This window comes from Heloderma suspectum, chromosome 1, assembly GCF_057233095.1.
Source record: "Heloderma suspectum isolate Gila_16-S chromosome 1, 16-S_ref, whole genome shotgun sequence".
NCBI lineage: Eukaryota > Metazoa > Chordata > Lepidosauria > Squamata > Helodermatidae > Heloderma > Heloderma suspectum.
The window spans coordinates 321661702-321685794 of record NC_139458.1 but is presented as its reverse complement, the minus strand read 5'-3'; the positions used below and the strand labels follow the sequence as shown (position 1 = coordinate 321685794).

Below are 24093 nucleotides of genomic sequence, written 5' to 3'. Positions count from 1 at the left end.
GAATGAGATACAGTGAGCCTGGGGGAGGGGCATGCAAGCCGAAGGCTCATGGACACCTATTCCCTTCCTCATAAACCATGGAGTGGCTTGGCCATCTTCCTTCACATTCAAGCAAAATGGGAACTAAAAATCCTCTTGCCAGCATCATTTCTTAGAGGATGGCAAGTAAAGGAAAGATATAGCTCAGGGATCTGAACTTACAAAAGTCTCACTTCTGTTCAGCAGAAGTGACATATTGAGATGGTGTTAAACCAACTGGGTGAAGATAAATAATATCCAAAATATCTGATAATACTCTTTTATCTATACAGACTAAAAACATATATTCAAAGAAAATAAAGGAGAATACAATTCAGTTGTGCAATAATACCTGCAATACCAAGAATAGCCAGTACTAGAAATGACCAAACACATTTCAACCTAAGGTCCTAAGAACTTAGGTCTATACGATTGTGAAATGCCGGGTACATGGATGGGGGCTAGGAGAATTGTTTCTCCAAAATCTGATACAGCCTTTGTTAACATCCTAGCATTCAATTTAATTACTGAGTCAAGATATTAAATTACGTACATCTATGTTGTTTAACTGATTGTATATAGCAGGGATAGGCAACCTGGTGCCTTCCAGATATTTTAGACTACATCTGCCATAAGCCTTTGCCAGCATGGGCAATGGCTAGTGATTCAGGGAGTTGTAGTCCAAAACATCTGGAGGGCACCAGGTTGCATATCCCTGGAACGTAGCAATAGATAAATATATAAAGTTCACTCAGGTTTCCTTATAAGGCAACAGATAGGCAAATAATGTAAGGAAAATAATTAACACAATACAGAAAATGAGAACTAGTCAAAACCCAGGCATGTTTATTATTCATGCATGCTGAAAAGGCCTTTGACAGAGTTGAATGGTCCTATTTTTTAACTTTCTGGCGCAATATGAAATTGGTGCAAAGTTCAGACAATAGGTTAAATGTAAATATACAAATTCAACAGCTGGGGTAGCAGTAAATGGCCATTTGTCATCAAGTTTGTGCTTCTGTAGAGGCATGTTATTTCTTATAACACTTTTGCCTTTATGTGCTTGATATCTTTAGCATTAGCTCTTAGGGATCAAGTATCTATTAAAGGAGTATCTCTAAACAAAAAAGTATCTGAAGTGTTATTATACAGAACTGATATGGTTATATCATATTTGAACCCAGGAAAGGCTATGCCTTTGATAATTCATTTAATAAACAATTTTACAGTAGTTTCAGCATATAAAATTTTTATAAAGTCTATGTGCATGGGCTTTAATATGCCAAAGCAAAGTAAAACAGATTAGTGGAACAATATAATTATTGTAAAGCTTCAGGAATTAAATATCTTGGAGTATGATTGGTGCATGATGAAATTGTGGAATTCAATCACAGAAAATTATTTCAACAGCTTCTGAGGGATATTAAGAGATGACGGAGTCTGAATTTGTCTTGGATGAGTAGGATCTCCACCATTATAACAAATTAGCTTCTGAATATACTGTTTTTTTTATTAACAAACATATCTCCAAAAGTCAAAGAATCCAGACTGAAAGAAGGACAAGACATGTGCTGTGAATTTATATGGATAAATAAATGTACTAAAATAGCACTGACAATGTAACCTATCTTTGGAAAATGCAGGGGTAAATTGCCTTTATTTTCCAACTCTTACAAAGCATTTAGACTTATTAATAAATGGGAATGGATTAACAAAAATTGAGTTTAAATGTATAAGCAAATTGGGGCCTATATCTAAGCATAAATCATGTAGCCTAGAATCAGAAAGAAATTGATATGCTTTTATTAAATTCTTGTGTGAAGGCTATTTTGAAGGTAAATTGCTCCAGGAATCAGGTCCTGCACATCTTTTTGCTTATAATGAATAACTGAATGAAAGAGACATGTTGGAAACTATTTCTAAATGGGAAAAAGTATTTTTGAATTAAGTTAAGGATTTTTGGGAGGGGAATTCTATTACTACATTTGAATATGCAAGACAAAGGATTAATGAGCAAAATATGAAGCTATACATGTTTTTTTTCTGATTGAACATGTTATATATCCACTTATACAAGCATATGGTCCTCCTAGGCTGTAATCCCACATACCAAGGATAAGCAACATTCAGGGGGCAATTTCTCAACATAGAACCCACTGGGGGCCACACACTCTGACAGAATTGCCACTGCTGTCACGCTGCAGGGGGGCAAATTTGGAAATGGATTTTCAGTAACAAATTTTCAGTGGCAAGGTCACATATAAGTCCCGTTGAACTCAATGAGACTTACTGCCAAATACAAGCGCATAGAATTGCAGCCATAGGGAATGATCACAAATACAGAAGTGCTATCTGGCTCCTTCTAGGAAAAACTTGGTATTAAAGGTTTACCAACTGAACAAACTTCTTTAAGAAATGGAAAAAAGATTTACAAATGGTGTGGTCAAAAGAGGTCTGGCAATGGATTAGTGAGTATATGGAGAACAAGGAATTGCATTTAATTTAAAGTCATTTTTGTTAAAACCTTGCACCAATAGTATATACTACCATAGAAGATTAAAAGAATGCATAGATTGGCTCATGGTAGATGCTGGAGATGCAGATTATATGCATATATTTTGGTATTGTCCAAAAACAAAATCATATTGGATACTGGATTTTGTTTTATATTGACTTTATAACATAACAATGAACCCTTTAGATGCAATTGTGATTTAAAGAACTGCATAAATATGCCTAATTTGGACATTGTTATTAATTTGTTAACAGCAGCTAACATTTCTATTGCTTCATTTTGGAAAAAGGGTATCGCTCCTTTATCTGAATGGATTTTCAGGATCTGGGATCTTGCTAGCAAGATGAAACGAACACTACTTAAATGTAAGAGAAGGAGATGTTTGAGAATGGATTTATTAAGAAATGGAGTGGCTTTGTTACCTCCTGGCGTGATACATTTCATGATGGTATGTGACTATATTCTTGACTTTCACTGATTTGAAAATAAAATATGGATATGGAAATTAATTTATCACCTGTTCTGAATTGCTATTATTCTGTTTTAAATAAATAATATTTAAAATTTAAATAAAAAATAAAAATTTAAAAACAAAAATTTAAAAATAAAAATTTAAAAATGCAATGCCACTTTATGGTAATTATAAATGAGATCATATAGAGAAAGTTATCCTATAGTCAGGACACTTGGAAAGGGTAAAAGCTAGTGATCCTCCTTGATCTCTGCTTGGGAAGCCAAGATTGAGATCACAGTCCTGACAAGTTTTATTTAGGTAGGAACTTTTCTTCTCTGGGAGAGCAGTTCACTCAGCAAAGGTTGTTTTTCTGCAAAGACTGAGAAATGTTATCAAGCCTTCTTCTAGGAGAAGAACTTTACACACAGTTACTGGTAAATGCTATTAGCATATAGATGATGCTGTACGTTTTGCAATGGAACAGAAATGTTGAGCCTCAAGACAAATTGTTCCCAAGAGCAGCTCACATTCCCCTATAAATGAATTGCCTGTTAATATTAAATAATATTCTTTAATATTAATGGCTTATTCACTGTTGAATAATACATGAATATATATTAACAAGTAATACCAAGCAATCGTATGCAGTAGATCAATAACTGTATAACTATTCTCAAATTCATAAATTGTTATGAAGACTCAACTAGTGCAAGTGCAATCTTTTTTGGTATGCACATTTAAAATGTGTGTTTTGCTTCTTATGCTGTTCCAAGGTATCTGCTGCATGCATAAAGAACAATATATCTCAATGACTACACTAAGCTCCCAACTGAAACAAATAAGAGATGAGCAAAAGCACAAGTATGTAAATGTGTATGTGACACTGATTTCAATGGGCTGATTTCAGAGTTGCCCCACTGCAAACAGAAGGGCTCCTTCTGCTGGTGGAGTTAATTGGAACCTAACTTCCCACTGATGGAAGGTGATGGGGCAGCCTCTAAGCACCAGCTCACATACTACTCTGGAGGGTCTCCCAACCCTCCAGAAAAGATTCTTGGGAACATAGGGAGTTGCAGGGGAATGGGGAAATTGAGAAAATCCCCCTTTCTGCCCACAGGATCATCCCATTCACAGATTTCTGCTCTGCCACAACAGTAGATCCAACCCAATGGTAATTGTGCAGAAATTGGCTTCATGTTTGGAAGGCGTAGCATATCTGCCAGGTTTCAAACCATCCAGAGAAAACCCAATGTGGGGCAGATCTTATTATATGATAAAATACTGTTTGTAATCCCTACATAATGTATAATGACTTGGACTCTTTTTTTACTATATGCAGAAGACCATATAATGGATGACCTCTACTGATGGGCTTTCAGTCTGGAAGATTTTGTTTCCATATGATTATGTCTTTACTTAAAAGAAGGAAAGCCTCTCTGAACAGTGTGTTGCTATTTTTCTCTGATGCAGCAAGACAATCACAGCTTGAATAAAGCTCCTTTTCAGGAGTTGAGATGAACAATTTAATTCAGATATCTCCTTCCAGTCACCTCCCACTAAAAACCACTGCAAACAGCGAGCAACAACTAACACACTGAAAAGAAACCTATTAGTGTTTATCTAGTGTTTATCTGACCCTGGAACTTAAAGAGAAAGGACACAGGGAGCCAGTCTGGAGTTTCACCAATGGAAGAAGCTCCAGGGATATCCTCCTCATCTGCACCTGCCTAGAAAGCAATAGTAGTCACAGAACGTCTGGCAACTAGAAGGTAACTAATTGTCAGTTCTGGGTAAGAAAAACCCCGTGGGTTATTTTGTCCAAGACCACAATGAGAAGAGGCTCTTTGCTAGGTCAGTGAACTCTTTGTCTGGTTGACCAGGAATTTGTGGTCAAAAATAAAAAAGAGCACCTCACTTCTATTCCTGAAGCATGCCAGCCAAACCTTGGGACTCAACAGGGAGAGAGAGATCAATAGGTATCCAGGGCTGCACGTTCAACTAAAATCATTAATTTTTATGCCATTTGGCTGTATCAAAAAGGAACCACCTTGCTCACGCACCCAGGATTCTTATGCACTTAGTCAGTCAACATGCAACCTCCCTAGCACTCCTGAGAGTGGGAACTAATGCAACTCCCCTCTGAGCTTTAAATCACTCTCTCCCCTTATTTTGCTTTCTCTCCTTCTTCTTCCATTTCTTTTAGACAGGCTAGATGAGAGCGGCAGGAGTCCATTTAAATAACTGTTTCCCATCAGATGGAAGTGGGTGTAGATGGAAAAGGTTTCCCATAAAACCGGGGTAGGCAATTTGTGGCCCCCCAGCTGTTTTGGCCTACAACACTCATCAGTCCTAGCCAGCAGAGCCAATGGTGAGGGCTGGCTGATGAGAGTTATAGGCCAAAACACCTGGAGGGCCACAAGTTGCCCATCCCTGTTGCAGAAGTCTGTTTTAAAGCTTGGCTCCTCGCTCTGGACTGAAGCGTTCCTAAAGCTGGCATCTCTTCTGCTTTCAACTTATTTATTATATTGGTTGTATTTTATGTCTTATACCACACACTGCTCTCTGTCATGGACCAGGACCCTGAACTCTTGTCCTCAAGAGGAAGAGGCTCCAGACCTAATGGTTCAAGGAGAAGATTTGGCCACAGAAAGGCATCATGAGGCTTCCACCTCCCTGGGACCCAGCTCTCAAGAAAGACCCCAAGGGCTAGCTCCTCTGCACCCAGAGGAGGTTGCATTACCACCTCAGACTCTGAGGACTTAGGCCATGCGGAAACTAGCATGCCAAGCCACTCCCACGTCATCACAGCCTGAGGTTGCTAAAACAGGCCAGGCTCTTTTAAGACACGAAGCCTCAGCCAGAATGGAGGCAGGGCCAGCCAGCCTCACTCCAGCAACACTTCTATTTAAACCTCAGTCCTGTCTAGCCTCCCAGCACCACTCAGAATTTTTCATGGTACTGATCTCTTCTCATCTTGCTTCCTGAGAAATCCGACCTGATCAGACTCCTGCTCCAGATCTGATCCAGAGCAGAACCCTGCAATCCAAGCCACATCACAGAAACCATCAGAACCCAGAACCTGTAATGGTATACTCTGAGAGCCAAGGCTGAAAGGTAGATAATAAATTATTTAATAATAAATATATTAAAAAGTCATTTGTTATGTCTACATAAGATGTTACTAGATTACCATGCAAGAAACAGAACTAAGTTCTTACCAATAGCACCTTGACAATGACATAAATTTAAAAGTTAATGACTAGGAAATAATAAAGGTTGTACAAGTCCTGATAGCATTTTTCCTCTGGAATAATCAGGCCTCTTCAACCATGAATCAAAACACGTTAGTTGCACTTAAGCACCATTTAATGGAACAATTCAGATGCGACTTATTTTTTCCCACTGATTTCCATGGGGAAATACATTGGGTAGTATCCAATGATAGTCCTACTTACAGTAGACCCACTGAATGAGTCTACTCGAAGTAGGACTAACACTGGACACTAACCAATGAACTTTCTTTGGATTAGGGTCTTCGTATCTTTATATAATTCACAAAATAGGTCTCAAGTTGTCCAATCTCAGATGATCTAAGAGACAATCCACAATATACAAGACCACTGCATCTCAACAAACCCAATGAGACTATTACGCAATAAGACTTTTTCAGCCGTCTAAGCCTGGTGTTCAGCTGGCTTTGTGAGTAGAAAGGGCAACCTATCTGGCAGACTGCAAAGTCAACCAGAGAAACCCAGTATAGGGCAGATTTTTAACTGATAACCTAGGTCTGCGTTCCCTATTTAGTTCATAGAAGTTGTCCAATGGGGACACAGGACATGGTCCAAAAGCACACGATACAAGTATGATACTGTCAAGCAGGTCTGGGATCTAGTCAGTGCCTGGCTTGGACACCATCTAGAAACTTATGAATGCTGCTTTGATTTCCATGGAATAAAGGTAGGACAACACTGTAATTAATAAATATATCAACCAGATTTGGACTGTTGCTTGTTCTCAAGGGCAGGGGTGCACAATCTTTTTGGCCCCAAGGGCCACATCAGGCAGTACCAAGGGGCAGTACATGCGCAAACGCATGTACACATACACAATCCTCTTATTCCCCCCCTCTTTTTATATGTATCATATTATAGTTTAAAGTACCCTTTCCCCATCCAACCTCATCTCTTTTTTTTATCATACCTCTTTATTCTATCCCACTTTATTCATTTCATCCTAGCCCATGTTTATTAAAATGTGCATTCCCCCATCCGTTTTCTTTCCTCTATTTTTTATTAGATTTTATTCTCCTCCCCCCAGTCCCCCTCCTCTGCCGCTTCAAAGCATCAGCTACTTTCCAAAAGCCCTCTTGGCAGCAGCACCAGACAGCTAATAGTTTCTGGCTGAGAGTCTGCTAGGTGACACTTTGGGAGATGCTACCGGGGGTGGGGGCGGACAGTTCTATGGTTCCTGCCAGAGAAGTAAACAGAGAAGGCACAAGGAAACATTCCCCCAAGGACTGCTGGAGCTATCGCCATTAACCCCCCAAAATGAACAGAGAAAGAATTTACTGGTAATCTTCAATTACTGTTCTTAGAACTGTTTGTCATCACCTTCCTGGAAAGCAAAAACTGCATAAAATAAAAAGGTGTATGAAATTTGCTCACAACCTAATTCAAAAAAACGCCATCATATGACAAGCAAAGATACTGGTTACCCCTTGTTATTATGAAAGCGAATGGAGCATAATTTTCAACTGGATGCACATTTGGTCATAAATGGTTCTAAATGAATCAAGGTTTCAAACTACTTTAAAAATATTTTAAACTAATTACATGCAATACACTGCTCTGTCATATACATACTTTTCATCTGGGCGCAAGACGCTACAGTAGGAATCGGGGCGATTCACAAAGAAGCCAGTTCTCTTTACCACATTCTCTGCAATCACATTCAGTCTGTCAAGGACGTTACACAGTTTGCTAAATGGGAATAAGAGTAAACACACTGAACGCACAGGTTTATTTTTCCTGGTTGAAAAACATCTTCAGCACCTTCACCTCAGTTTACACCAGCTTCTCCTGCACTTTGCATGCATTGTATCCAAAGCAATATTTTGATGCAGCTTATAAAGAAGGTAGGAAGTAGAACTCATATACTGTCAGTAAGAGCATAACCTATTAGCCCTTCATAGCATCTCCAGAAGAAGGGATTACTACCGATCGGACACCTCAGCTAGTATTACTCATTTGGACACTCTGGATAAGCAATTCAAAAGGAAATTAGGTGAACCCAGGGGCGGGCAATATGTGGCCCACCACCATCACCGCACTGCTGAAATCTGTGGCAGTGACAAAAAATACTGTTGATGAAAATCAGTGGCAAACTCCTGGAGAATGCTGCAATGACCAAATTTAGCTTCCAATGTTTTTGCCACCACCAGCGGGAAGGGCGGGGGGAGTCCAGGAAGCAAAATGGCCCCGGACCTCCTGAAGTTGACCAACCCTGGTCTAAGGAAACCAAAGAGCTTCTGAAATGTGGGGCTGGCAAGCTGCCTTGATTTCCAAACACTGCTAATAAATACAAATGATTCACAGTCCATCTAGAGCCCCATGATGCACTAAACGGAAGATGGTGAAATTGAACTTCTTTTTGAGGTCCACAAAAGGTAAAGAACGCTGCTTTGCTTTTTACTTTTTTGTGCTGTTTCTCTAGAGGAAAGAACTCACACACACCTTTTTGTATATTTGGCCATGTCCCAAGGAATATATACAATAGCATGTTCAGGAGGTAAAAATTGATTGAGGTAGGTCACAGCAGAAACAAGCTCTTCACTCAATATCCTTTCATGTTTTCTTTTTTCACGCTCCTTCAAAAGAAAACATTAATTGAACATTGTACGCATACACCAAGTCTGAACTCAAAGCAAAAACAACAACCAGGACACACATATTGACAGTTATAATGCTAAAGTATTGCAGGGTAGGAACTGCAACCTGCACAGCCCTTTGTGGGGGCAATTACTAAGAGTATCAGAATGGCAAAACCACAGAAAGTCAACCACTGGCGCAGACTTCCTTATACTGACAGAGCTGTCAACTTGCTCACTTTACTCAACTGAAAAGGCAAGGAGCTGGGATCTTATGAACGTATCTTTGTTTCAAACATTATCAATGCCAATAAGAAGAGTCAGTATGGTTTATCAAATAGTTGCATGGGGCTAGCAAGAAAGGGGAGCCAGCAACATTAGCGTTAACGTAAATTATGTTGTGCTAGCATAAGTTGGGAAACCCACTGCACAAGCAAACACTATTGGTGTTGTGCTAGAGGTTGTTTATGCTAGTGCTACATAATTTGCGTTAGCAGTAGTGCTAACGCAATACTGCCCAATATTTCCTTAGCGCTCATTTTGTAGAACCTGTGACTTCCCCCACCCAGCTTACTTGCTTTTGGGGAGGGGGGCAGAGATTCTAAAGTGGTAGTTATTGACAGGAGAAATAGAATTCTAAGTAGTATCAGAAATGTCAGCCACACTTTGGGCAATCCTGAGCGCTGAAAATTTATAAGCCTGTTACCATGAAGAAATTATTTGTGTTTCCCATGCACTCCACTCCCACCTATATGTTGGAAACATTATTCCATCATATAGGTTTTCATACAGTGACAGTGTGACTGTATGAAAATAGCATTCCCATTTAATTAAATCCCTCATTATTCAAGTTTCTCCCAGCTCCCATAACATTTGTGATAAGCTATGCTTTAATTCTCCTATCTTAAACCCAAACTTACTCAAATTGTGACATTTGTCCTTAATAAGCAAATATATGGAACAGCAAATTACACACTTTGCTGTGTACCCTATTCAAAAGCAAATGGATTGTAAAAACTATATAACTAATCACATGTAGTAGTTCTCCTTTCTCCCCCCACTGTTTCTCCCATCCCTTTTCTCTGCTTTTTCCTCCCTCCCCTGCCATCTCACTTATGTCACCTGTCCTTTATGTTGTCAGTAAACTTCTACTTCTCTTGCATAACCTCTGTGGATTCAGAGTACAGAAGTGGTAGAATAAAAAGCCAGAAAGATTAAAAATGGAGCAACGGAGCAGGAAAAATAAGAGCACAGAGAGATCATAATAGAGGCCAGCATTTAGTGGGCACACAAAAATATGATATATTAAGGCATACACACACAGAGAACATTCTGCAGAGAATACTGGGAATATTTTTTAACAGATAAAAGAATGATATTTACATTGACATCATTTTTTTTTTTTTGTGCAAAGTAAGATGTCTTGGGTGCCACATTCTGATGCTTCCTCTGTGTTTTTAGAATAGAATATTGTTAAAACATGCGCCATGGAAATCATAACTGCGTAAATATCCAGAAAAGACACTTCACTAATTACTGCCCCTTTCCACATCACACAAAGCAAGCAAATGCAATTTTTTAAAATAAAAAAACACTACTCATTGACCTTAAAAGAATTATCCGACAAATATAAATACTTGAATTAGAAAGGTTCTCTGGTTGATTAGGACACTGATTCAGTGCTTGCTCACCTCTATAGGATATAATGCTTCCCCCTTCCTCTCTACAAATAAGTGGCAGGGGAGCATTAATTTTAACACCTTAGTATTAAGCACCTACAGAGAGACACATTTTCAGCCACACTCCAAAGAATAAGAGCATATAATGATTCACGTGGCAAAGTCATGTGAGCTGAGTTCACATTATAGTTCTAACTCAATCTAAAAATTGAGCCAAAACCATTTTATTGCCAGTTATGTCCAATGTTGTTTACAACAGCCTCATGCCCAGCTTCTTAAAAGTCACATTTCCAAGCAGGGAAAAAATGTGTTTACATTTTAAGCTGATGGATTTACCAAGTTAAAAACTTGCATTTCATTTAAAACAACAACAACAACACACACAGAGAAATGAACCCGTTGGCTGACAACGCTGAACAGTGGTGAAGTGCTGAAGCACTGGAAAGAAATTAAAAAACCCAGTACAAAAAGTTATACATAATGAGTCAAAGATTAGGTATGAATCATAAAGAGGTTTAGGAATAAAGAACAGCCCCTTGAAAACCACACTATGTTAGCTCTTCAGTATACTTTAGTATCAGAAGTATTGAAAGCTTGAGTGGCTACATAATATGTTGATGTTCAAACAAATGGAGCCCTGCAACAAAATTGCTACAGTGTTTGAGGGCTTAGATGCAGGTTTCGAGCAACTCTACTCCATTCCTCCTCCCCACAGTTTTCTTTCCCACTCACTTTTTTATTTATTTATTTTATTATTTAATTTATTAATCACCCATCTGGCTGGTCACCCAGCCACTCTGGGCAATGTACAACAAACAATAAAACAATAAAATTCTACAATAAAAACATTTTCTAAATTACCCTAACCCACCCCAAATGCCTGCCTGAACAGCCACGTTTTTAATGCACGACGGAAGCTCATTAAAGAGGGGGCATGACGGAGTTCCCTAGGGAGGGAGTTCCACAGAGTGGGGGCCACTACAGAAAAGGCCCTCTCCCTCGTCCCCACCAGTCTAGCTGTCCTGGCTGATGGGACAGAGAGAAGGCCATCCAAGGCTGATCTTGTTAAGTGGCCTGTCTGGTGCTGCTGGAGGCGCTCCTTAAGATAGGCTGGGCCGGAACCATATGGGGTTTTAAAGGTCAAAACCAACACCTTGAATTTGGCCCGGAAAACAACTGGTAACCAGTGCAACTCCTTCAGCACTGGAGTGATGTGATCTCGCCAGCGGCTGCCTTTAATCAGGCGAGCCGCCGCATTCTGTACCAGCTGCAGCTTCCGAACCGTCTTCAAGGGTAACCCCCTTGGCTGGACTGTGTGCAGTATTATTATTATGTACGAAGAGCAATCTCCCCGGTCCTTATATAGCCAGAGCAACACATGCACGCATGCACGTGCCCACACACACACACGAGGGAGGAATTAGAGGTTTGCAGGGGTACACATTTTTTTTAAGGAAAAAAACCCTAAGGGTGGGGAGAAGTCCCGCACACGCCCGAAGTCCCACACACTCCCGCAGTCAGCCAGTGTTCGGTGCCCATTGCGCATGCTCAGTCCTCACTGAGCTGTATTGCGGGACTTCTCCCCACCCTTAGGGTTTTTTTCCTTAAAAAAAATGTGTACCCCTGCAAACCTCTAATTCCTCCCTCGTGTGTGTGTGGGCGCGTGCATGCGTGCGTGTGTTGTTCTGGCTATATAAGGACCGGGGAGATTGCTCTTCGTACATAATAATAATACTGCACACAGTCCAGCCAATGTCAATGGCAAGGGATGATGGCAACTGCAGGCCAAAACATCTGGAGGGCCACAAGTTGCCCACCCCTCTGTTCGGATATACAAGTGGGGGCCTAGAACAGAATGTTGGGAGTGCATCCCTGGTATGCACAGGTTTTCTGAACCTGTGGCTGAGGGGGCTGAAAAAACAAAAGTTAGAATCAAAGATAGGAGCCCCTGCTCTAACTAGGATCTTACTTCATGTGCAGCATTATTATTATTTTTAAGTTTTTGAACATTTAAAAGTGCGACCAGTCTATGAGGCTTCTGCATTCAACTGAGTGCTTGATTTGGGCTGCGAGATCTGAAGGAGCAATTTAAGTACACTGACATTTGCTGCAACCTGAGAAGAATGGGATATTTTTAACTGGGAATCTAAAACAGCTTTAGCCCCACCTCTGGACTGCAATATTAACAGTGGACTACATTGCAAGGCTGCTGTAAGCAACCTGCAACAAGGGATAAAACAGTGAACTACACTTCAAGGTCATGTATTCCACTCTCTCAGCCCAACTCACAAATGTTGGAATAAAAGCTATGTATAACACTGCAAGCTTTTTGTAAGCTAGTGTCTCAACTTCAGCCCAAACCTAATGCAATAGTGTTCTACAACCTCTGGACAACACTGCCGGATTCTTGTAAACCTGGATTTGATTACCTGGATTATTCAGTGTAAGATGGACGTGATTGGCTTATAACAGGAGTACAAGGAACTACATTTGCTTTGGAATTTGCATTAGCAAGGTAATTTTTAAATGTTTCATACTGAGTTCAGTTAGAAACAGCAGGAACTCTTCTCTTTGCTGCTTCCTTTTGGGGGAAGTGGACACACTAGTGCCCAATCCCAACTACCTTAAAGTCTTTGATTTCTCCAATGCTCTTATTTTTGTCCTTGGGAATATTTAAAAATAACTTCTCAGTGTGGACTAGGAAATAACCTCTCCAAACAATTACCAGGTTCTCTCTACTTTTTTAATCTCTATATCTCTTTCCTCTCCATCCATTCCATTCTATTCTCCCTCTCACCCAGTTGTCAATTTTTTCACACTCAGTCAGTTATAATCCACAAGTCAGTTTGTTATAAATAGCATGCACTGTTTATCATGTAGCTCATCATACAAAATCTGCTGAGGCAAAAAGTAATATGTAAAAGTTCAGGTATTGGCTTAATTATAATTGTACATGATGTGCAATTCAAAGCATACTTGATAAAATGTGAGTCAAGGGGTCCTTTTTCCAAGAGAGACTCACAAAATTAAACATGACTGCTCTTGTTCCTGGAAAACAGACTAAGCTTTACCTCAATACAGTAGCACTGGGTAAGGCTAGATGGATGGCCAATTGATAGTTTACATAGGTTTTATACAAGAGCAAATGCTGACTGTATCTAACATACTAATGCAGAACGGCCAGCATCAGAAGAAGAATGTAAATGAGACAAGGGTATATCCTAATGAGAACAGTTCTGCTTGAAGGTGTGTGTCTGTGTGTTCCTAAGACATCCATTGCTTTCAATAATACAGATAGAACACCATGAAAAATATCTGCTGACCAAATGCCTTCAGACCTCTTTCTCAACACCTAGTAAGAGCCTCACAAACTCTTGGTCATCACAAGATTTTTCCTGCCATGAACGACAGCCTTTTTATTAACATTTTGGAGCTAGCATGAAAGCTTCTTCCATCTGTTGCTTTTTTATTTTCCAGCAATCTTCAGGATTGGTTTTAATTATTTTAATGAATCTTTTGGTCTCATATGCAGCTCTCTCCAAATCTCTTCCAGTTTTTAAAGAACTATGACAAGAAGCACCTGGCTTGGGTCCAAGTTCTCCTCTACCAGCTGGATACAGCAATTTAAAGATGTCACATGTGAATCATCACTCTTGTAACTACAGTCCCTTGCCTCCATCTTTGGCTCTAAGCCTGCTATGCGCTTGTAATCTACGTGTGACTGCATTGCCTAGAAAATGTGCTTACCCAGATAGCCAATAATACAAGCAACAATGCACAGATGCTATGTACTCAATAATTCTATCAGTAACATTGACCAACCAATTAGGGATTCTGGAGTGTGGCAGAAGAACAGCCACTAGTAACTGGTAATGATCAGAGTCACTTCACATCTTTTCCAGTTCTGTCCTCTTAGATAAGAAGTTCCCCTGCATAATAAATGGCTTACCTGCTAGTGCTGTTCGGACATAATGGCGGCATCCCGTGGCAAATCATGGATTAATTAACCCATGAATTGTGAGGACATGCATCGCATCCAAGCCACTTCCTGTTTCCATTAACAACCCTAGAATGTCACAATTGAGGGTTATTTTTGTGATATTCAAACAGGGGCATGTGGGTTTGTTCTTGGGTTAACTTGGGGTTCTTTAACCCACAAAGAACCCCAAATGTCCTTGTTTGAACATCACAGAAACAACCCTCGAATGCTGCATTTAAAAGTTGTTAACGGAAACAGGAAGCAGCTCATGCACTCCTCGTGCATGTCTTGGGCATGGTGCACATTTCCACAATTCATGGGTTAACTCACAATTTCGCACTGCCATTATGTCCAAACAGGGTCATGTTCTATGACACCCTTCCTCCTATAGATGCAGGAAAGGAAAGCCTGCACAACTTTTGTTTGGGGTTTTTAATTATGTCTTGAAACACTGCAGGGATTATTCAAACTGACATTTTCCTATTTTCAAACTTTTCTATTGCCTCATGTTTTGTAAGGTACCCTGAAGTCTGATTATTTGGGAAGGTACAGAAGATCGGAAGATGTAGCTCCCACTAGAGCACTACAGTTTTGGTAACTTGAGAAACATTTATCAAGAAGTTGGCCTCTTTTTTATATCAAACTTTTCTGCCTTGCTGTGTTTGAACAAACATTATGAACAACTGGCTGTTAAAATCACTTGCCTCTATATGGATTAAATTCCTTCTTGGTTGTGCCCTGTTTAGTTTAGAAGCTCCAGTGAAGAGCCTCACATCAGTCACATGTATCTGTTTAACTTAAATTCACAGTGTTTTGAAATAATGGCTCTAATGATTTTTTCCCCAGGCTGAGCCACTAAAAGAAGCTGAGAGAGATTGAGCAAGGGTGGCATTCAAATACTCCTACAGGACTTGCATTCCTGTTAAGCAAATGGATCTTTGGAATGTCAGATTTGCTGTTGAACAGCTGTTCTGCAAGAATCCTGGAAGAAAGCAAACAAAATGAAATTAACTATTTGGATTGCCTGGTTAGTTTTCTTGCCACTGCCCAGTTCCCTCTGACTAACTTATGCTCTAAAGAGATCAAAGGGCTTTGTTTTTGTAAATTAATGTGAATCAGAAAGAAAAGGCACAAGGCCTTATATGCCTGAGATTATTGTTCAATCACTGAGAAAAGCCAAAAGATTAGATATTTCAACTCACTAATGAAGAGGTTTTAGATAAAATTTGCCTTACAAGTTGTCAGAGTTGAGGTGGGCTGAGAACAAGGTCTTGCTCTTTAAAACTACTTTTGCAAATAAGCATTAATATTTAGACACCATAATTATGCCAATTACTCAGTTCTAGCAGAAGTTGTTAAAACTACAAATGTAAAATACTGGCACAAGCTGCTTCAAAATCCACAGGGTGTATCATCAATAATACTTTAAAAAACTGTTAGAACTCCAATTTTACTTTTAGGACTTGCTAGTTGGCTTTCAGAAATTGTGCCTGTTTTACATGGCTTAGTACTCTTATAACAGTGGGAACCCAGAAAGGACCACAGTAAGGAAGAATGGAGGGGGCACAGTTCAGTTTAGAGCAATGCTTTGCAGGCAGAAGGTCCTAAATCAATTCCTGGCATCTCCAGATAGGCCTGGAAAAGACTCCTGTCTGAAACCCTGGAGAGTTACTGCCAGTCAGTGCAGACCAGGGGTGGGCAACATGTGCCCCCCTGCCCGTCCGTGTGGCTTTGCTGCCCCCTGCTGCTGCTGAATCTGCTATGGTGGCAAAAACAATATTGGTGGGTTGACAACAAAATTCAGCAGCGTGGCAGTTGCAGAAAGGGTTTATTTAGCTTTAAAATAAAGTTAAATAGGCCCTTTCTTGCCATGGCCACAGCACGGCATTTCAATGGCAAATCGTTTTTTCCTGCCCCTGCATTTCAGCAGCAAATTTGGTGGCAAGATGGCAGGGGGTAGAGGTATGGCCCTGGGTGGGTTCCAGGGGGAGGGGGGTATGAAATTGACCCGAGATCTAGGGAAGATGTCCACCCCTGATGTAGATAGGTGGACCAATGGCCTGACCCATAACCCAAGGTTTGAAGTTGGCTTGTTTCAGTAAACCATCGTTAAGATTAACCATAGTTTGTCTGGGTTGTGACATAATACACTGAGATGAAACACGGAACCTAAAGCTTTGCTGCCCCCTGCTGCTGCTGAATTTGCTGTGGCGGCAAAACAATATTAAACATGGAACTGAAAGCTTCCAATCTCCTACCCGCAGTCATGCCAAAAGACAAAGGGGAAGGGGAGTGTGGGGGAGCAAGACACTCTGACTGGGTTCGGACAATATGGTAACCCACAATGGGTTAAATAAGTCACCATGGCTTATTTAACCCAGGGTGGGTTATTGTGTCATCTATCAGGAATTTTTTAATCCACGGTGGCTTATTTGGCCAAAATAAACCACTGTGATAACCCACGGTCTGCAGTAAGGGTTATTTAACCCACTGTGGGTAATTGTGTCATCTGGCGCTCAGCGTGGCTTATTCCAATCACCTACAGAGTGTCCTGGCGAAAGCAGTCAAAACCACTCTGCTCCAGACTGCACAGAACTTTTTCTGAGATCTGACAAGCAGCTGAAGGACAACCACAGCTAAACAAGCACAGCTTTTCCTGATACCATGCCACAGTTACAAAATGACAGCTTTCCCCCCCGAGTACAATGACAGCCTCACGCTATCACGCTACCTCGCTACAGCGAAGTTCCACAATGACAGGCTTCCCTGATCACTACTTTGTAACTGTGCAACTTGGGAAAATAGGGGAATAGGGAAAGAACCGCTCACTCTTCCATGGAGAAGTGCAGTTCTGCAATCACCACAGCATCTGGAGGCTCACCATGAGTGCACCCCAGCTGTGCAATTTCACCCCATTCCAGCAAGCTGACAAAGAGTTCTAGCTCCCGCCCACTTTTTCCTTCTCTGGTCACTTTTCTATGAAGAAGCAAAATGGCTATCGGGTGGAGGGATGGGCAATTAAGCTGTTCTGCAATTTCACTTTAGCGCTGAAGTGCTATAGTGAACAGAAGCAGCTCTGCCAGCAATGTCTGGGGGCGGGGAGGTGAAATGTACAATTCCACTTTATTGTCATCGATTTTGGACAATAAAGGCATCTACGCCAGCAGTGGCTATGAGGGGAAATGCGCAGTTGAAGGTTCTGTCCCAATTCTGCAAACCCCCAAGGGTTTATTTGTGCTATCCCCGTTTTGTTGCACATGGGATTTTCCCTCCTTGGGGGTAGTGAGCAGGGTTTTGATAGTGCATCGGGTGCCTCCTGACTAGGGGAGGCTGTGTGTGAAGTATGGTTCTGATCCTTCAAGCCTCCAAGGTTTTATAGCTGCCACCCCCTTGTTGGGGTGATGCTGGAACTGCTGAATTAAGTCCCTGTACTTCACCCCACACCGCTCCCCTCTCATTGGGATATTGTGGAAGGTTAAAACAGGCTGCTGCGACGTTGTCAATGGGTGAAACAGCGCCACTGCTCAGGTGGGAGGACTGCAGCGGGAGAGAGGGCGGGGGGATGACTCAGATTACACACAGTAGCTTAATAAACTACTCACAGTAGCTTATTAGCCTGCTCATGTGGCGGGGCATCCTGGACTATTTCAAAAATAAGCTACTATTGCTTAAGGTGACGTCCGAACACAGCCTCTGTGACTCATTCCCATAATGATAAACCATCATTTATCATTACATCTGAATGCAGACAATATAAGATAGCTTCCTATGTTCTTAAGACCTTCTTTGTCCATCCCCCCCCCCCACTTTCCCACTTCTATGATTTATATTGGAAGGAGAGAGGATGTCTCTTTCCTGCCCCATATCTCCAAAGGCGCGGGGGTAGTGTTGGGAAGGTTGGTTCTTCTCAAATTCCAAACTGATTGTGGGACTGGATTCTGGAGGAAGAGTACAGTGAACCACACATGCTTTCTCAGAGCATAGTTCTCCCTCGGATTATGCATTATTTGCTGAAAGTTTATCTACAGTTGACCTGTAGGAAATGCAAATATGCTATCTGTGGACTTTTTACATTCTGGGAAGTATTTGGAAGGGATTGTGGGGAGAGGGCTTGACGAGGACAGAGGACGTCTGCTATCTATTTGTAAATGGATAAAGATAATGCAGACCTATGCTCTGTACGTTACTAATGTGCTCTATGTGCTTCACATTCCAAAAAAAACATAGCTGAAACCCATAAAAGGGTACAAAAGTCTTTATTCCATGTGACACTGCATCATATTATCCCAATGCATTTCAAGCTCTTTGTCAGAGGAAATGATCTACTGGGCTCACAGGCAAGTTACAGTGAAAAAAGTACCTGCTGACACCTCAAAAGATTGCTTGCTTACTGAACACTGGCTTTTGAAAACTGGAAGTACTTTCAGAGCTGTTTTTCATAGGGATTGCAGACTAGGAGGGGGAAGAGGGGGGAGAGTACCAGCAACTTTCCAACACAGGCAGAAGGTAGTGGGATCTTAAATAAATACAGCTTGGATCCACGTGCCTTTCCTTTGAAGGAAGCTTGTGCAATTTTAACACAGAACAAATAGAATACATAAAACAATGTTAAAGTTACAAAGCAAACATAATCAAAGCAACGAGACATGAAATTTACAAATCAGAAGGTAGATGCTGTGGTGATCCCAAATGTATTTCCTCATGGAGCGGTCTGTGAGCCTCAAAGAGGTCTGTGAAACTAAAAGGAGTATTTTCTACAATAACTTAAGTTGGTGCAATTAACCTATTTCAGATCTCAAATCTGAAAACATCATTTTTCCAAAACCCAAGAACAAAATCTTGGACTTAATCATCTCTCTCTGAGAAATGAAGTCATGCAAGAATAGACACAAGGAAATAAATATAAGTCATAGCAAAGTTCATTAGTTTGACGAACGCTGCACATAAATTAAGGAAAAGTAATGTTTTACCTTCACAAGATTCAAAATGATTATTGGGGAGCCAAACCTCTGGAGCATTTGATCAAAGTGAAGAGCAGCTACATGTGCAAATGGGTCTGCCTGATCCACTAGAAAAAGAACAATTATTGTTAGCCGAATGGTGCTTACAGGATCTTGTTGTTAGGACTAGAGCATGATACATTCCAAAGTTTTAGCCATCTGGTTATGAAACTGCAGTGTAGTGAAGAAAAGCCATTTGGGTTTATTTATAGGACTGGTGATATGTTTTGCTTTTCATCCATTATTTTTCGGAATAATGCTTCCTGACCAGACCGTTAAGAGATTATAGCATTGGGGGGGGGGGGGGAGAGAATCTGGAACTTTTACTGCTATGTCAATTTGAAAGGATAAAATGGAGACTGAAACTGCCAAGACTTACAGAAGTGCTAGGAAAAGACATAATTAGCAAATAATTTGCAAAAGTGGGCACCACTGCTGTCACACTATCCTTGCAACTTCTTTCGGAGGTTACCATGTGACACTGCCATGTGACACAGTATCCCACTTCCCAGTGGGATACTGGGAAGAACGCAGTGCAAAAGAACCATCTTGTTCCAAGTCTAGCTTTGCCACAGAGCAGTGCATCTCAAAAGAGTCCAAAGAAAAGAGCTCAAGATTAACCCTTATTAGATTATCAGACTACACATGAAGAGAAACAGAGCTGTCACTCTACAATGGGTCGCACTCCGGTGATGGAATACTGTTTGAGCTACTAGAGGCTTCTGTCAGAGGAATGAAACGGGGATGATTTTCGATTATTCCCCCTCCCCCTGCAGCATCCCACAAACCTCCCACGCTGTTTGTAAGGGTCCACCAGCTCTGGGTGGGTTCTGGGGGGGCTAAAGAAGAGAGAAGGAATTGCCAAAAATCACCTCCCTCCTCCTCCTGCTGACAGATGACTCCATTGAATCAAAGAGCATTCCGTCAGCAGAGTGACACCAATTGGATGCAACCTATTGCGTCTTTACACTCTCTTTCTTAAAGAGTTTTAAACAAACAACACACAATGTGTCACAAACATACTTTGCATCTCTCTGCTTCCATCTCATACAATTGGTTGTGTGTATGGGGCTGGGGGGACAGCGGCCAGGGAAAGGCACAATGCAATGGCATCACAGCATGCATCATTTCTATCTGATGTCACAATAAGAAGACGACAGACATGGAGCAGCAGTAACCCCATGGCTTGTAAGATCCGGTTTGGTTCTTCGTAAATAATATAAACACTCCTGAGAAACATACAGGGAGGAACAAGGAAGCAGCACTGATTGTTCTATACAACAGTTTGATGCGTAATAAGTTTGATAATGAGTAAAAAACACAAGGGTGTGTTTTTAGAAAGTGAATAAACTTCATGATTAATGCAGGTTTGGGAATGTTACATTTTCTGGATTCCTAAAAATTTGCTACTAGTAAAAAACTTCTTAAGTATTATGCTTTAAATCTACATTTGGCAAAGTAGTTAAGTTCGTCATCTTCTTCCACAACTCTTTTTCCAATCACATTACCCACTTTCAGTGACTGTCATTAAGAAAAGACAGCAAAATTATGCCACTGAGTATGATGAACTCAGCAAATAGAAATAATTGTTGACTAACACATTAAAGCCACATTTAGGCAAGCAATTGTTATCTATCATGAATGCAAGTGTCCTTGCTGCTGTCACATATTTTTCTAAGAGGAAGAAAAGAAATAGGAAAATGGAACCAAAGAACTTTGCAGTCTTGTACCAAAAACATTGCTTCACTTGGGTAGAAGATAGTGAATTCACATCAGTGATTTCACATCAAGAAATACTCTATTATGGTAGATGTCACACAGCCCTGTTAGCTTTCTGTATCTAGTAATAAAATACTGTATCCTCTGCACCTTGAACCCTTAACTAGAAAATTACTAATAATCAATACAAATACATTATATGTTTGCAAGACTAGCTTATTTTTTCATTATTTAACATTTCATTATTTAATTTTTTCATTAGCCTATACTAAAAGGCACCTAAAGATGTTAATTTGTAGGAGGAATGGGAGTGACGTCCCTCATAGCACAATATCTGTGCTAGCTCTGCTCCGGAGACATGTTTTCAACATAATAGGGGGAAAGCCTTGCGTCAAAGAGGCCAGCCTGACTGCCCTTGAAAAACAAAAGGGAAATGTATACTCCATTATGGGTGAGGAGGCTGGGGGGGGGGGGGTCATGGAAAGAGAAAGGATTCTTGTATGTCTTGCAACTCCAGGTCTATAGGAAAAGCATGGTCAGGCATGGTGGTGGGTGTGTCTCATGACAAGATTTTACCACCACTGTCTAACAAATGCCATTGCAGAAAGCATAACCATGGTACATATTATCAACAGTAGCATTGGTTACCTTTTGCCAGCAACTACAACTTGCTATGAGCATGGACACAAGTTTGTTTCCAGACTTTGAAGCTGCAACTTGGAAGGATGACCTCTATATTCCCTGCAACCAATAGGCTAATGTGATCTGGTGATGTGACACGACTCATCTTTACAAGCCCTGAGATTAAACAATTCATCTTTACAATTCTGAGATTAAACAATTACATACACGTAATTGGTGGCTTAGGCATCATGGTTGAAATATCCTGAGACCAATACAGAGGGACAGAACCCCGCACTTGGACATAAGATGAATAGCTCCCAGCAGAAAATGACATCACTGAAGCATCATAGAGTATTTGCTCTGTTTCTACTTCATTAGCTACATCTCCCTGTACAAAAAAAAGCAAAAGCAAGCAAGCAATGACAACATATTATATTACTTTGAATTTTCAGCTGCATCCCCCAAAGTGAAAAGTATAACACCCATTCATTAGACTAATTTTAGTTATAGCAGAGCTAAGTAAGATATTTGTTGTGTATTATAGTTCATACCATCTTGTCTCAATCCAATTTTAAAGTTTGCAACTTCAGAACTAAACACATTTCTTTGAAAGAATGCCCATTAATTTCAGTTTTGTTTTCTTCTATATGAGCTTTCTTAAGCTTCACCCCTAAATCCACAATTGCTTCAAACCAGAGACTCATGAATGCAACAGAAGCCTGTGCTCAGCCTGCTGCCCTTGTAGCTACTCAGACAGGCTGCCTCGTAGCGATTTATATAGGGTTCCAGATGTATTTACCATCATGGGATGGGACCCCCTAAGTAGTAGCCTGTTGTGTACCTGCTACAGCTAATCCACACATGGAGAAATACAGATGGTTGTCGCTAAGTGAGGCAGATGGTTATGGAAATAATATAGCTCTGCTTCATTTCTGCATACATAGAAAAGGCATCATACCAGAATTAGTGGTGACCAAAAATGGGTACTTTCCTCTTCATGTAAGCCTAAGGAATTACTGAAATTTGCTTAATCTTGTCCCACTGGGGAAGCCCCATGTGTGACATAGCTGGGTCTTGGACATGCCAGGTGGATGATCCACCTGGCACTTTGGCCAAGGTGGTTTTGTCTGTCCCATGCTTTTTCCCATTGGGTACGGACACGGAGCAGGTGAAGCCCGGTTCCTCCTTTGCATGTCACTTGCCATTCCACTTGGAAGCAGTGGCATGGGAACCCCCTTGTTATCACCAGTCACAAGGGGAGTCTTCTCCCCACCTCCTCCCCAAGTCTTCAATAGGCTCCAGACCAGGTGGCGTGGCTTGGGAAGGGGCTGTGGAGGGAACCCAAGCCTGAGCAGGCCGGATAGGAAACCTCTGCAGGTCGGAACTAAGGCCAAGCAATGCTGAATAATTCCCATGGCTTGCAACATTGAGCATTAGACAGACCTTGATACTCATGGGGAATTATGTGGATTTCCACATGAGAGTAAGAGTCCACGTTATACCAAATTCCACCACAGTTCATCAGTCTATTTTATCACAAGAATCCTAAACCAAAAGTTACAAAAGAGCAATTCCTATGTGAACTTGCACACTGTAATAATAAAATTATAGCATGTCTATAATTATACACCAAAGCCTGGAAAAGATACATTGCAAATTAGATCCTTGCATCCAAGAGTAATGTTCCCTAATTCACAAGAATCTTTAGGATTTTATATTAAAATTCTTAAGCATGTTAAATACAGCAATGAATTTTAAACTTTATTAGCTTGAACTATGAATGTCTTATATGCACTTCTCAAAAATACCAAGATTTGCATGTTTTAGATTTGCTGTGATGATTGTCAAAATAGAGCAAAATGCACTTGTCACAAAGTCAAAGGACTTCGGGTCTTGTTCTCCAGAACAAAAATATGTCTTCATGCAGGCGTCACACAGTGAAAACATTGATAACCATCTATTTTACCTCACAATTTGCTCCTCTCTTTAGAAACCGTGTTCCAGCAAAATTACTTGATCTTCTAGCTATTAGGGTGACATACACAGGACGACCGTAGATAAGCAGTTCTTGGAAGCCAAGTTAAGAATTATAGATGCATATGTCATTCACTAATTCATTTCTCTTTAACTTTTCCTTAGTCCTACCATATACATAAACCAAGTATATTGAAAAAGAACAGAATGTTCTCACATCAACATGTCATTTTAATCTTTCAAATTCCCTTAACAAAAGCAAGAA

At 40.6% G+C, this 24093-nt stretch overlaps 1 protein-coding gene across 7 annotated transcripts in view; it reads right to left on the bottom strand.

Annotated features, from left to right (window-relative positions):
* The window catches only part of FIG4 (FIG4 phosphoinositide 5-phosphatase), a 103800-nt gene that overhangs the window by 53035 nt on the left and 26672 nt on the right, over positions 1 to 24093 (bottom strand). For all 7 annotated transcript variants that reach the window (XM_084827271.1, XM_084827270.1, XM_084827269.1 and 4 more), the window contains 5 exons: positions 23821 to 23921; positions 22080 to 22242; positions 19482 to 19579; positions 8720 to 8853; positions 7850 to 7966 (listed from right to left, as the gene is read on the bottom strand). In XM_084827271.1, coding sequence (XP_084683397.1) covers positions 7850 to 7966; positions 8720 to 8853; positions 19482 to 19579; positions 22080 to 22242; positions 23821 to 23921 — 613 coding nt within the window. The remainder of the gene's footprint in view (positions 1 to 7849; positions 7967 to 8719; positions 8854 to 19481; positions 19580 to 22079; positions 22243 to 23820; positions 23922 to 24093) is intronic.